The sequence below is a fragment of the Hyperolius riggenbachi genome, chromosome 8 (genome assembly GCF_040937935.1).
Source record: "Hyperolius riggenbachi isolate aHypRig1 chromosome 8, aHypRig1.pri, whole genome shotgun sequence".
NCBI classification, from domain to species: domain Eukaryota; kingdom Metazoa; phylum Chordata; class Amphibia; order Anura; family Hyperoliidae; genus Hyperolius; species Hyperolius riggenbachi.
This window is the reverse complement of record NC_090653.1, coordinates 25249682-25264554: the sequence shown is the minus strand read 5'-3', so window position 1 is coordinate 25264554 and position 14873 is coordinate 25249682. Positions and strand designations below refer to the sequence as shown.

General features: G+C 46.8%; 1 protein-coding gene across 1 annotated transcript in view; it reads left to right on the top strand.

The window, feature by feature from the left end:
• Window positions 1-14873, top strand: part of LOC137528045 (calpain-1 catalytic subunit-like) — a 28033-nt gene extending 13160 nt beyond the window's left edge. The window contains exons 8-13 of the mRNA XM_068249273.1: window positions 400-471; window positions 1490-1629; window positions 6364-6527; window positions 7549-7563; window positions 8881-9069; window positions 14737-14873. Coding sequence (XP_068105374.1) covers window positions 400-471; window positions 1490-1629; window positions 6364-6527; window positions 7549-7563; window positions 8881-9069; window positions 14737-14757 — 601 coding nt within the window. The 3' untranslated portion in view covers window positions 14758-14873. The remainder of the gene's footprint in view (window positions 1-399; window positions 472-1489; window positions 1630-6363; window positions 6528-7548; window positions 7564-8880; window positions 9070-14736) is intronic.

Sequence of the window (14873 nt, the reverse complement as noted above, 5' to 3'; positions counted from 1 at the left end):
GGTAGATAGGACACTGTGCTTCAAAGAGTTTAGATAAGTCACAGATGCTATCTGCCTATCTTCACACTTTCCCCTGGATAAATAATGGACAACTAGAAGGGGAGGGGGGGGACATGGAAGCTCCTATAGCTATTAGAAACCAGGAAAAAAAAGTGGCGCTTGGTTCCCTTTAACATGCAAGACAGCAAGTCAGGGCAGATGGGATCACAGTGTTGAGGGCACTGAAACTTTGCCGCACCCAGTTTCAGCCACTTTTGAGGCAGGAGAGTTCAGGGTCTTCAGTATCTCAGTGGAGGAAAAAAAAACACAGCTAAATGAGTATGTGAGGTTGAATGGACTGATGTAAGAACTATTATAAATTTCTATCCGGCAAACGTGACTCCATGAATTTGATTGCAGGTCTTCAGAGTGGGAGATGGTGTCGGATGAGGAGCAGAAGCTGAATCTCCAGAAGGAAGACGGGGAGTTTTGGTAAACACATTGCAACGGTGATCATCTTTTTCTGCTGGGATCGAGAATATCAGGACCTCCAGCCAAGGCTCCTCTCATCCCAGCCGCTCTTCTCTATCTTCACCATGGAGGAGAGGGCAGGGAGATGATTCAGGCTTCTGGAGCTTCAGAAGGATGGCTTGACCTCCAGCCTAGAGCTCTAGAGCTTGTACCATCCCAGCATTCCACTTCTATCTTCAATTTAGAGGAGATGGTTAGATGATGATACAGACTCCTCTTCTTAAAGGGGGTTGACACATCCAAAAATAAACAATTGCAAAACAAATAGCCATTGCCAAACTTCAGGAACTTTTCAGTGCCAAGAGGATTTTGGGAAGCTAATCTCAGCATGTAAATATCAGAAAGCTTGCTATTTCGGATAAGATAAAGACACTATGACCACAAGGTAATATAATCCTCCCTCCCCTTCCCTCGGTTTGAAGGGTGTACACAGTAATGTAAGCCTGTTGTCTAGTCCCTAGGTTCTCAACACAAGGTACATGCAGAGCTGGGACAAGGTCCTCCAGCACCCAAGGCTGAGACACCAAAGTGCGCCCCTCCATCCCTCCCACCCCAGCCGTCACACACTGATTGTTATTAGACTAAAAGGCGCCCCAGGGCCCTCAACATCTTAATCTCTAGTAATTGAATTGAAGTCTATTGCGGTTCGCGAACTTTAACGCGAACCGAACGTTCCGCGAAAGTTCGCGAACCCGGTTCGCGAACCTAAAATCGGAGGTTCGGCCCAACTCTAATCCTCTCGAAACTGTGCAGGGACCCCGGAACCGGCCAGGGCCATAATAAGCCTGTAACGTGTCTCGCGCAGGCGCGGTATCGGCTTTCTGATGAGCTCCGGCGCAAATATCTATGGAACGATCGGTGTTCTTTCAGTGGTGGTACCAGTGCAGTCCCGTAAGTGTCAGTATATCAGTGCTGTCCCCATGAGAGGTGACCCCTGTGGCTCTAACCCAGCACTGTGGTCTTCTGTGTCTCCATACAGGATGCTCTGTGAAGATTTCTGTAGCTTCTTCTCTTGGATGGTCATCTGCCATGTCGGCCTGGACGCCCCTCGCTGTGATGTCACCCACCTGCGCGGTCACTGGCAGAGTGGTGTCAGTGCTGGAGGGGGCCGCAGACTGAGTAAGTGGATGTCACCATGTACATTTTAAGAGGAACTGTAACCAAGGATTGAACATCATCTCTATCAGTAGCTGATACCCCCTTTCCCACGAGAAAGCTTTACCTTTTCTCAACCGGATCATCAGGGGGGTCTGTATGGCTGATATTGTGGTGAAACCCCTCCCATAGTGTGATGTCATAACCAAGGTCCTGACAGTTTACTCTCTGTGAACCTCATTGCATTGTGGGAAATAACGGCTTTTTACAACTGCCAAGCAAGTATTATCTCCCTCTGTGTTTAGAACTCTCAGTAAAGAACATTCCGTACAGATCACCTGGTAGAACTAAAGATGTCACCACCAGTGATAAATCTCAGAATGTAAATCAGGGAGAGGAAAGATTTTACAATGGGCAAGCACTGACTAAATAATCTATAAATGAATATTGTAAAAAATAAGCAATTTTATTCAATGTTATTTGTGTGACACGGTCCCCCTGGGACACTGGAGAGTGATTGGCTGTCATAGGCAGAAGCCTATAACAGCCGATCGCCATGATTGGCCGGCTGGGGGGTGGGAGGGAAAATATTTAAAGAAACAGCATTTTATTATTAAAAAAACAATAAAAATATTTGTGTAAACAAAAATAAACATGGGGGGGGGGGGGGGGGGCGATCAGACCCCACCAACAGAGAGCTCTGTTGGTGGGGAGAAAAGGGGGGGGGGGGGAATCACTTGTGTGCTGTGTTGTGCAGCCCTGCAGCTTGGCCTTAAAGCTGCATTGGCCTATTTTACTAAAAATGGCCTGGTCACTAGGGGGGTTTAGCACTGTGGTCCTCAAGAGGTTAAACAGTACCAGTTGCCTGGCAGTCCTGCTGATCTCTGTGACTGCAATAGTGGCTGAATCACAACCCTGAAACAAGCATGCAGCTAATCCAGCCTGACGTCAGTCAGAACACCTGATCTGCATGCTTGTACAGGGGCTGTGGCTAAAAGTATTAGAGGCACAGGATCAGCAGGAGAGTCAGGCAACTGGTATTATTTTAAAAGGAAAAATCCATCTCCTTCTCAGTTTAGATTCCCTTTAATGGGATTGATCTGAAAATCGGGTCAATTTCATTAATCTGATCAGATTGGATTGGTTAGGAGATTTTTGTCCATTAGTGGTCCCAGCAGTGGCTGGATGGTGGCTGGATAGTGTACTGTTTAAGGGCTCTGACACAGGAGACCAGGGTCTGAATCTTGGCTCTTACTGTTCAATAAGCCAGCACCTATTGAGTAGGAGGCCTTGGGCAAGACTCCCTAACACTGCTACTGCCTTCTGAGCGTGCCCTAGTCTGCCAGGAGAAAAGTGTGTTATAGATGTTATTTTTCTTTCCCCAAATTATCATTTCTGATTATTCATACGAAGAAATGTTTGGAAACGAACGTTTGGAAAATTGTATCGTTAGTGGCCACTTTATTTATTTATTTATTGTGTTTATAATGCCCCAACATATTATGCAGCGCTGGACATTAAGGTTACAGACAATATTTAGGGGTGACATACAACACTAAGGCAATGCAGGAATACAAGAAAACCAGATCACACAGCACAGTATGAGTACCAGGTAATGCTTAGTCACTGGATGGGAGCATGGAGATCACACAGCACAGTATGAGTACAAGGTAATGCTTAGTCACTGGATGGAGCATGGAGATCACACAGCACAGTATGAGTACCAGGTAATGCTTAGTCACTGGATGGGAGCATGGAGATCACACAGCACAGTATGAGTACAAGGTAATGCTTAGTCACTGGATGGAGCATGGAGATCACACAGCACAGTATGAGTACCAGGTAATGCTTAGTCAGTCACTGGATGGAGCATGGAGATCACACAGCACAGTATGAGTACAAGGTAATGCTTAGTCACTGGATGGAGCATGGAGATCACACAGCACAGTATGAGTACAAGGTAATGCTTAGTCACTGGATGCAGCATGGAGATCACACAGCACAGTATGAGTACAAGGTAATGCTTAGTCACTGGAGGGGAGCATGGAGATCACACAGCACAGTATGAGTACAAGGTAATGCTTAGTCACTGGATGGAGCATGGAGATCACACAGCACAGTATGAGTACAAGGTAATGCTTAGTCACTGGATGGGAGCATGGAGATTACACAGCACAGTATGAGTACAAGGTAATGCTTAGTCACTGGATGGAGCACGGAGATCACACAGCACAGTATGAGTACAAGGTAATGCTTAGTCAGTCACTGGATGGGGCATGGAGATCACACAGCACAGTATGAGTACAAGGTAATGCTTAGTCAGTCACTGGAGGGGAGCATGGAGATCACACAGCACAGTATGAGTACAAGGTAATGCTTAGTCACTGGATGGAGCATGGAGATCACACAGCACAGTATGAGTACAAGGTAATGCTTAGTCACTGGATGGAGCATGGAGATCACACAGCACAGTATGAGTACAAGGTAATGCTTAGTCACTGGATGGAGCATGGAGATCACACAGCACAGTATGAGTACAAGGTAATGCTTAGTCACTGGATGGAGCATGGAGGTCACGCAGCACAGTAGGAGTACAAGGTAATGCTTAGTCACTGGAGGGGAGCATGGAGATCACACAGCACAGTATGAGTACCAGGTAATGCTTAGTCACTGGAGGGGAGCATGGAGATCACACAGCACAGTATGAGTACAAGGTAATGCTTAGTCACTGGAGGGGAGCATGGAGATTAGGCAAGTTAGGTTCACTCAGATCCATAGGATTGGTGTACGGTAATGGAGGAGCATGATTGGGCAGGAGACATAAGGAGGAGGACCCTGCCCAAAGGCTTACAATCTACTTTAAGGCTAAGCCAGAGGCTTCCTCTGTCTACCTCACCATTCTCATCTTATTTCAAATTTCCTTTGAGCTGGACATGGAGGTTTATTTACTGACCTTGACCAGGGGTCAGACAAACATGTGAAGGCCTCACCTGCTCATATAAAGTACTGGAAGGTGGAGGATTGCCAGGAGATTGGCATATTATGGTCTGTGCTATTGCATAACTCGCAACTCCAATAGTGAGAATTTATTCTTAGTCATTCTAGGAAAGGCCAACAGGTGGTATTGCTTAATTATCTCACCCCTCCCACCACCAGCGAGGGATAAGCAGGTCCCTTCTCATTTGCCAAACAAAGGAGGCATCTCTACTGGGGATACTACATCTGTTGCTGAGATGAGAGAATGACTGTGTGGCTGCAGTTCAGGCATCTGCAGCTAGAGGGCAGCCAGGGTCCTTTCTGATTACAATGAGGCCCGCTGAGTAGTGTGTGAACTGTGTTACTGGAATGTCAGCAGTGCAAAAAGACAAGATTTCTGATATTATCAAATGGCGCAAGGTGCAAACGGTCACTATCAGGACGATGCTGGTTCCATGGCGCAGCAGGGGGCGGAGGAACAACACTGGTGTGATGGACAGGGTCATTTAAAGCGGATCCGAGATGAAAAACTAACTATAACAAGTAACTTGTCTATATATCTTATCTAAAGTTTAGATAGTTTACAGAGCAAATCTAGCTGCAAACAGCTTCAATAGAATATGATTATTTCTTCCTGTGATACAATGGCAGCAGCCATGTTGTTTATAAACATTACACACAGGCAAACTTATCTGCATCTTCAGCACTCAGCCTGTGAAACAAACCTAATCCCCCCTCCTCCTCCCCTCTGCCTCTGAAATCTTTGGCTAGTAATTAGAGTATTAAAACAAAAACAAAAAAGTGTTTGGCTTGAGGAATGCCCTATAAACAATAGGAAAGGAACACAATTATGCAAAGAGTAAAAGTTCATCTCAGTTGGATCCACTTTAAGTTTACCCAAGCAGAAGTTCAGGTACAAAATCACAGACTTTCCTAAGGAGAAGGAAGCCCCTCAATCCTAATGACACTTCCCTGGATGTCCTCCGGTCCCCCGTTGCAGCTTGCAGACCCTCCAAAGATTGCTGACAAGTGCTTGTAGGTAATCTGATCAGGCCACACTCCTCCTCAAGCGGGGCTGTACTGTGCCTGTCTGAGTACAGCCCCGCTTGCGCAGTAAACCATAGCCGTTTGTGCACACACAGCTGTGCTCGTGCCAGCATAGCAGCGCGGCCCCAATCAGCAAAAGGGTCCCGGGGGGTGGCAGAGGACCAGAAGATGCAGAGAGAAGCCTCTATAGGACCCAGAGGCTCGCCTCTCCTTGGGTAAGTATGTGTTTCTGAACCTGAGCTTCGGCCAAACACCAACGCCGGCCAAATGATGTCCAGCGCTGATTCATCTACTTACAACTGAGGCGTGTTGCCACGCTGTTCTGCCACTGAAAATCCTGCTTGTAAGCCAGTCCTATTAGTCTTACCTGGCAGCCCTGTCAGTATTGCCAGCCAGTCACATCAGTGTCATCAGTCAGTCTTGTGAGTTCCTGCTGTCCAGTCCATCCTGCTAGTACCTTCTGTCCATGTCCAGTCCCTCCTGTCCAACCCACCCGGCTAATATGTCCTGTTCAGCCTGTCCTGCAAGTCCCTCCTTTTCAGCCTGTCCTGCTAGTCCCTCCTGTTCAACCTATCCAGCTAGTCCCTCCTGTCTTGTCCCTCCTGCCAGTGCCTCCTGTCCAGCCTGTATTTGAAAAATATCAGATACCACTCAATATAAAAATATTCAAAAATAGGAAATTAAGAAAAGCCAAGTACTTATTCACACCAAATTAACATTACTTGTGTCCTTCAGGAACTTTCTTTAGCAATCCTCAGTTTCGGGTGCGCGTGGGCGGGTCTTCAAAACAAGATGTAGAGCATAACCCCACCCCAGAGGATCGTTGGTCAGTGCTGCTGGAGCTGATGCAGATGGAGAAAGGTGCAGAGAAGCTGCATATTGCATGTCACATGTACAAGGTATGGATACATCTACAAAAAGGATGCATTTTTTTATCTAGTAAAATATTTATTTATGCTAAACTTGATCTACACCCTCTAAATGACTGTAGCTCCTTTTCAAAATACCTAATGTACAGAATATGAGTACAATATTATTCTTATAAAGTAATCTTCATGCCGGGAGATGGGATGGAGAAATTACCAAAAATGGAGGTGTGGTGGGGTTGTGACTGGAGGTGTGATGTGGGTGTGACTGGAGGTGTGGTGGGGGTGTGACTGGAGGTGTGGTGGGGTTGTGACTGGAGGTGTGGTGGGGTTGTGACTGGAGGTGTGATGTGGGTGTGACTGGAGGTGTGATGTGGGTGTGACTGGAGGTGTGGTGGGGGTGTGACTGGAGGTGCTTTGCAGACATTACTAAAGGTGCAGTGTGGGTGTTAAAGGAAAATTGTGGGGTTGTGTCTGGTGGTGTGGTGGGGGTGTGACTAAAGGTACAGTGGGGATTGATTGGAGGTGTATTGCAGACATGATTGGAGATGCAGTGTGGGTGTTAATGGAGGTGTGGTGAAGGTGTAACTGGAGCCATTGTAATGGTGTGACTGGAGGTGAGATGTGAAGTGTAAATGTAGGTGAGTTAGGGGTGGGACTAGAGGTATGGTGGGGGTATGCCTGGATGAGTGGTCCAGATGCGAGTGAAGATGCAGTGTGCGTGTTAATGGAGGTGTGGTGGGGTTGTGACTTGAGGTGTGGTGGGCGTGTGGAGGGAATGTGACTGGAGTTGTGGTGGGGGTGTGACTAGAGGTGTGATGTGAAGTGCAAATGGAGGTGTGGTGGGGGTGTGACTAGGGGTGTGAAGGTAATGTGACTGGAGTTGTGATGGGGGGGGGGGGGGGGTGACTAGAAATGTGGTGGGGGTTGATTGGAAGTGTATTGCTGACGTACCTGGATTCTGTCTCTGTGGCAGCTGCAATGTGTACTACGGCTGTAGAACAAGCTCATATTATAACTCTACTAAAAATTCTATTTTTTTTTTTTTGAACAGGTGCCGCAGGATCTGGTAAGAATTTATGAAGCTGCATCTCACTCTGCTTACCCACCACCACCTGCTAATGACTGACAGTGACAGCCCCACCCGCCCCTGACCCCGATAATGATGCCAGAGCAGCGTGGTAATGTGGGTCCTAGAAGTGTCTGCACTATTTCTGCCCTGTAGAATATTCGTCCCGGAGCATGCATGAAATTTTCTGGAATTTTCCACATGCATCATTAGAAAATAAAAAGTATCCCTGAAATCCCATAGTTATGGATCTGCAGCTGCTTCTCTTGCTCAGAAGAGGAGGAGTTTAGAGCAGACAGATCTGCAGCTGCCTCTATTGCTCAGAAGAGGAGGAGTTTAGAGCAGACAGATCTGCAGCTGCCTCTCCTGCTCAGAAGAGGAGGACTTTAGAGCAGATAGATCTGCAGCTGCCTCTATTGCTCAGAAGAGGAGGAGTTTAGAGCAGACAGATCGGCAGCTGCCTCTATTGCTCAGAAGAGGAGGAGTTTAGAGCAGACAGATCTGCAGCTGTCTCTCCTGCTCAGAAGAGGAGGCGTTTAGAGCAGACAGATCTGCAGCTGCCTCTCCTGCTCAGAAGAGGAGGAGGTTAGAGCAGACAGATCTGCACTTGCCTCTCTTGCTCAGAGGAGGAGGAGTTTAGAGCAGACAGCTCTGCAGCTGCCTCTATTGGTCAGAAGAGGAGGAGTTTAGAGCAGACAGATCTGCAGCTGCCTCTCCTGCTCAGAAGAGGAGGAGTTTAGAGCAGACAGCTCTGCAGCTGCCTCTCCTGCTCAGAAGAGGAGGAGGTTAGAGCAGACAGATCTGCAGCTGCCTCTCTTGCTCAGAGGAGGAGGAGTTTAGAGCAGACAAATGTGCAGCTGCCTCTCTTGCTCAGAAGAGGAGGAGTTTAGAGCAGACAGACCTGTAGCTGCCTTTCTTGCTCAAAAGAGGAGGAGTTTAGAGCAGACAGCTCTGCAGCTGCCTCTCTTGCTCAAAAGAGGAGGAGTTTAGAGCAGACAGACCTGTAGCTGCCTCTCTTGCTCAAAAGAGGAGGAGTTTAGAGCAGACAGCTCTGCAGCTGCCTCTTTTGCTCAAAAGAGGAGGAGTTTAGAGCAGACATCTCTGCAGCTGCCTCTTTTGTTCAGTTACTATTTTCAGCTTTTTAGTGTAAGCAGAGAGTGTCACTCAATACAGCCCATAATAACAATGTCACCCCAGCAGCAGCTGGTAGCTCTACAGAGGAGTATTGTAGCTGCGACACTTCTCCAGCCACAACTCTATCACGTATTCCCCCAGGCCCTCTTCCTCAGCACCTCTAATCACTATTTCACATCTTAGGTGTCTCGCCCAAAGCTAGACCGTGGATTCTTCACTAGGAACCGTCCTGTAGGTGACACCGGTGAGCCAAAGAACAGTCGTGGGGTAACAATACGGGCAGAGCTGGCACCAGGAGAGTATGTGATTGTGCCCTCCACCTATGATGCCAATGAGGAGGGCAGCTTTTACATCAGAGTGTGCTGTGAAAAGGTGAGTCATTATCATGGGGTCTGGGGGTAAAACTACTCACTGCAGAGGCTTGGTGTACAGAGGCGCCAGAGTAGAATAAAAACGTTTAAAAACCGTCTAAAAGAGGGGGATGTTCAGGTGGACTTACCTCCCTCAAAAATATAAAACTCAATTGAGTCACAATATATCAATACAAAAATGTTTATTGAACTCCACTTAGTGCAACACATTTCGCAGGTGTGGTCCTGCTTCATCAGGCAAACAGGAGTATAACTCAATTGGTCTAGTTGCAGAAGTGAGCACCTCTCACAGACTCAATTGAGTTTTATATTTTTGAGGGAGGTAAGTCCACCTGAACATCCCCCTCTTTTAGACGTTTTTTAAACGTTTTTATTCTACTCTGGCGCCTCTGTACACCAAGCCTTGCTGAAATCTTGAGTCCACCCTCGGTGGAGGGGTGCTACCCCGTTTCCTATCTACAGAGAGCGACATCTTAAAAACCTGAGTGGGGTCAGGTTCTAATACTCCCCACCTGCACTTGAAGTGGTTGGATATGGGTAACCCATGTTTGTGAGTATATCTAAATATTTTGTTTTAACCACAACCAACTTAACAATACTACACCATATCGGGCTCTCGATTTCTCTTTGTTTTTCCAAGCATACTCACTGCAGAGGAAGGCCTGGAGCTTGAGGAACAGAGCTATTTCTTTTGTACATTATCATTGATATAATATAGCACCGACATCTTCCGCAGTGCTGTACATACAAACTCCATGCAGATAGTGCCCTGGCTGGGAATGAAACCCAGCACTGCAAGGCAGGGGTGCTATCCGCTATGCCACCATGCTGCCCCCCACACACCCATCCCATTAATGTGCTGAGACGCTGGCGCTTCTCAACTGCTCCATCTCACAAAATCCAGCAAATTTCTTTCCCAAGTATAAAACAGAATTATAGGATTTACAAACCACTCAAAGAGACACTGAAGCGAAAACAAATGATGATATAATGATTTGTATGTGTAGTACAGCTAAGAAATACAACATCAGAAGCAGAGACATACGTCTAATATTGTTTCCAGTACAGGAAGAGTTAAGAAACTCCAGTTGTTATCTATGCAAAAGAGGCATTCAGCTCCACGACTTTCAAAGTCGCAGAGAGCTCTGTCTTCTGAAGCTTGTTATCTCAACTGTCAGTCACTGTATCTTCTTTTTCTCTATAGAGAAGGATTCAAAAGTTCACTGGCCTGCTCTGTAAAATCATTTAGAATGCCGAGTTGACTGTAAACTGTAAATATTAGAGAATGATGCAATGTTATAAAAAACACTATATAACTAAAAATATGAGAATATTTTCTTTGCTACTAATGTTCTAGTAATTATCTGTACTACACATCCAATTCAGTATATCATCATTTTATTTTCCGCTTCAGTGTCTCTTTAAAGGACTACTGAAGTGAGAAGAATATGGAGGCTGCCATATTTATTTCCTATTAAGCAATACCAGTTGCCTGGCAGCGCTGCTGATCTATTTGGCTGCAGTAGAGTCTGAATCCCACACCAGAAACAAGCATGTGGCTAATCTTGTCAGATCTGACAATAATGTCAGAAACACCTGATCTGGAGCATGCTTGTTGAGGGTCTATGGCTTAAAGGGAAGGTTCAGGGTGGCTGTTAAAAAAATAAAAATGCCCATCCACTTACCTGGGGCTTCCTCCAGCCCGTGGCAGCCAGGACGTGCCCTCGCCGCCGCTCCGCAGGCTCCCGTTCCCCTCCGGTGGCCGACCCGACCTGGCCAGGCCGGCTGCCAGGTCGGACTCTTCTGCGTTTCAAAATGCGCCTCACGGGGGGGGCGCTGACGTCATCGGACGTCCTCCGGGCTGTACTGCGCAGGCGCAGAACTACTGCGCCTGCGCAGTACAGCCCGGAGGCGGCGGCGAGGGCACGTCCTGGCTGCCACGGGCTGGAGGAAGCCCCAGGTAAGTGGATGGGCATTTTTATTTTTTTAACAGCCACCCTGAACCTTCCCTTTAAAATATTAAGAGGCAGAGGATCAACAGGACAGCCAGTTGCCTGGCATTGCTTAAAAGGAAATAAATATGGCAGCCTCCATATGCCTGTCACTTCAGGTGTCCTTTAATTTAAAAAAAGTAGAAAGAAAAAGAGAAATGCTTTTGTTTTGTGAAAAAAAAAATTATCTTTCATTTGTTGTGGGCAAAACATTGTACAAAGCTTGGGAACCAAAACAGGAAAACTGGAGCAAAAGCAAAAAACAAACAAAAAAACCCCAAACAACAAGAAAACACCTGGTGGAACATTTTGCAACTAACTAGGGTAGCTGCCAATAGGTCAGTAATAGGATTGGGTACTAAAAAAAAAAGACCTTCCAGAAAGACTGAGCATCTCAGAGGTAAAGGTGGGAATGGATACTCCGCAGGCAAAAAGTGTCTCAATTCAAAGTGATCTGAGCCCCTATGTCACTAAATTATTTACAGACCTCCTTATAGGGCGTTCCCTTTTATACAAGTGGACCATGGGGGAGGGGTGACAGATATTACTTAGAAGACATTCGAGGAGAAAATAAACTGACGAGAAAAACAATTGTATCTATCCTCCTCTTCCTAAAAATGATTTTTTTTTTTTTTTTTTTTTTTTTTTTAGCTATCCCACAGTTTTATATTATATTTGAATCTAGTTTTTAAGTTTTTACTGTTTCATTGTCTCTGCTCAATGACACCTTCACTAAAGTATGTCAGAGCTAAAACCTATGAATTATTGACCCGTTTTATCTCATTCTCTCAGAAACCATTTACTGACAGGAAAGTGTTTTATATCTATAATTACTTATCAGTGAGGGTTACGCTATAGTCTGACCCAGTCCGACCTCGTCCTGACCCGGACAGAAACTGTGACTTGCATATCTGATGTTTAACTCTTTCAGGCAGCAAAATAGAAAAAGGAACACAGCCTAGTTATCTGTGTGCTAGGAACTGTACATACACATGTCTATCTCATCATGTCACATGTCACCTCGGTTGTCCTTTAACGTGCACCTGAGACAAGGGGGAGGGGGGAAGCTATACATACCTGGGGCTTCGTCCAGCCCCCTCCAGGCTTATCGATCGCTCACTGTCCTCCTCCTGGATCTTCTGCAGTTGGTCGCGGAAAGTCCTCCGGTCCGGGCGTACTGCAGGCGCAGTAGCTGGGAGCATGACGGAGGAGCAAGCAGCCAGACTGCGCCTGCACCCACTGGATCTGACTGGAGGACATTTCAGGGCCAGCTGCTTGCTCCTCCGTCATGCTCCCAGCTACTGCGCCTGCAGTACGCCCGGACCGGAGGGGTCGATAAGCCTGGAGGGGGCTGGACAAAGCCCCAGGTATGTATAGCTTCCCCCCTCCCTCTTGTCTCAGGTGCACTTGAAGTATAAGTGGGAAGGGGGTGTTGTGAGCTCATAGCGGACCTGAACTCAGAACTTCCTCTCTGCTCTAAAAGATAAGCAACAGCATAATAACCTTTAAAAAAAACATTTCCTTGTTACATTTGATACAAATCCTGCAATAAATCTGCCGTGTGTACTTTCTGCTTACATTATGCAGGAGAACAGAGGCACCAAAAGGATAAAAGGAAGCTAAATGAGCTTAAAAACCAAATTCTTGGTAAATAGAGGAGGTAGTGGTGGACTTACCTCCTCCAAGTAGACACACAACGACTGTAGTGAAGACAGTCAATATATTTTATTTATGAACTCCAAATATGCCGTATATTTGGAGTTCATAAATAAAATATATTGACTGTCTTTACTCCAGTCGTTGTGTGTCTACTTGGAGGAGGTAAGTCCACCACTACCTCCTCTATTTACCAAGAATTTGGTTTTTAAGCTCATTTAGCTTCCTTTTATCCTTTTGGCGCCTCTGTTCTCCTGCATAATATTGAGACCACCCTGGGCGGAGGGTTGAACCCCCTTTTTCTCATCTACAGAGAGCGACTTCTTATTCCTGAGTGGGGTCAGGAAAATCTCCCCACCTGCCTTTACAGTGGTTGCCTAATGGTAACCCTGGCTTGTGAGTATTAATATTTACTCTATCTAATAACCATTTACCAGTACATATTACACTATTGGGGCTCTTGGTGTTCCTTGTTTTTTCTGCTTTCATGGAAGCAGACATATTGATAACATCCTGTGCTTTCGAATGAGCTTATCTGCCATCTCTGCCATGGCAGTCATGTGACACAGGGGAGAGATCAAATTACAACTTGTGATTAGACATAAGTGAGGGGGGAATTAGACAGGCTAAACTGTCTAAATACATACAGGGTGCATTTCTCCATGTTTTCCTTCTGTCCTGTGCAAGAGTTCAGGTGCACTTTAACCTCCTTGCCGGTTATCCCGAGCTCAGCTCGGGGTAACCTGCGCAGGAGGATATCTCAGGCCCCGCTGGGCCGATTTGCATAATTTTTTTTTTGTTACAAGCAGCTAGCACTTTGCTAGCTGCTTGTAACTTCCGATCGCCGCCGCTCGCCGCCGATCCGCCGCGCCGAGTCGCTCCCCCCCGCCCCAGAGCCCTGCGCTGCCTGGCCAATCAGTGCCAGGCAGCGTTGAGGGGCGGATCGGGATTCCCTATGACGTCCCGACGTCCATGACGTCATCCCGCCCCGTCGCCATGGCGACCGGGGAAGCCCTGCAGGAAATCCCGTTCTCAACGGGATTCCCTGCATACTCTGATCGCCGAAGGCGATCGGAGTGGGGGGGGATGCCGCCGCTTAGCGGCTATCATGTAGCGAGCCCTTGGCTCGCTACATGATTTAAAAAAAAAAAATTAAAAAAATGTGCGGCGCTGCCTCCTTGCCGGATTTTTTAGACCGGCAAGGAGGTTAAGGCCCGGTTCACACTTGTAAATGCAAATTGTGATCGCAATCACCTGCCGATTTTGTGCTTTTTTTTTTTCAGCTATTTTTCAATTCTGCAATTCCAGTGAATGAAAATCACGTCACGATTCCCGGGAAGATGCCGCATGCAGAGCGTTTTCAATCAGTGATAATCGCAAATGCACAGCAATCACTGCCGTGAGAGTAACCCCATAGGATTACTCATGCAGCGGCGCTTTGCTGATTGCCGGTGACCAGCACAGTGAGAATCGCCTGCAAAAAGTGCCTGAGTGTGAATGGGGCCAGAGGGTCGGTTTCCACTGAGCCGGCTTGCGTCTTGCGGCACCGACAGAGATGTAAATACGCATACCAATCCCTGTAGCTGTATAGGGATTTGGGTGCGTGAAACGAAAAACTGCTGCATGGTGTCGGGAATTATACTGGCGATTCGTACAGCGTGCTATTGCTGGCATGGGCAGCGTTACCCCGTGCGACTCCCTGCGTAACACTGCATACTTCACTCAAAAGGAAATGGGCCCTTGCAGTAGAGGAATAGTGTAAGGCAGTGATGGATTAAATTGTAATGGGGCCCCAGACAAGGTAGTAGATTTGGAGCCCCCCCTTGTGGTCCTTTTGGTAAGCTGAAGTAGAGAGAGGTCAGAGATGGTGGCTGGTGGGCCCCTTGACACCCACTGTGGCCCAGGCACCTGCCTAGGTTGCCTGGTTGAAAATCCTGCTCCGGTGTAAGGTGCGGACTTGATAAATCCTGATCATATATGGCTGATGATTTAATGGTTGAAACCGTTTTCTAATCTTTCAGAAAACCCATCCTGAGAAATGAGTGACGACCCGCCTGGAGGACGACTGGAATAATATTAATTCTGTCCGCTTACTTGGAGAACCGCAATAAAATATCATTTGAGTAAATTCGATCCATCCACAGCAATAAAATAAAGT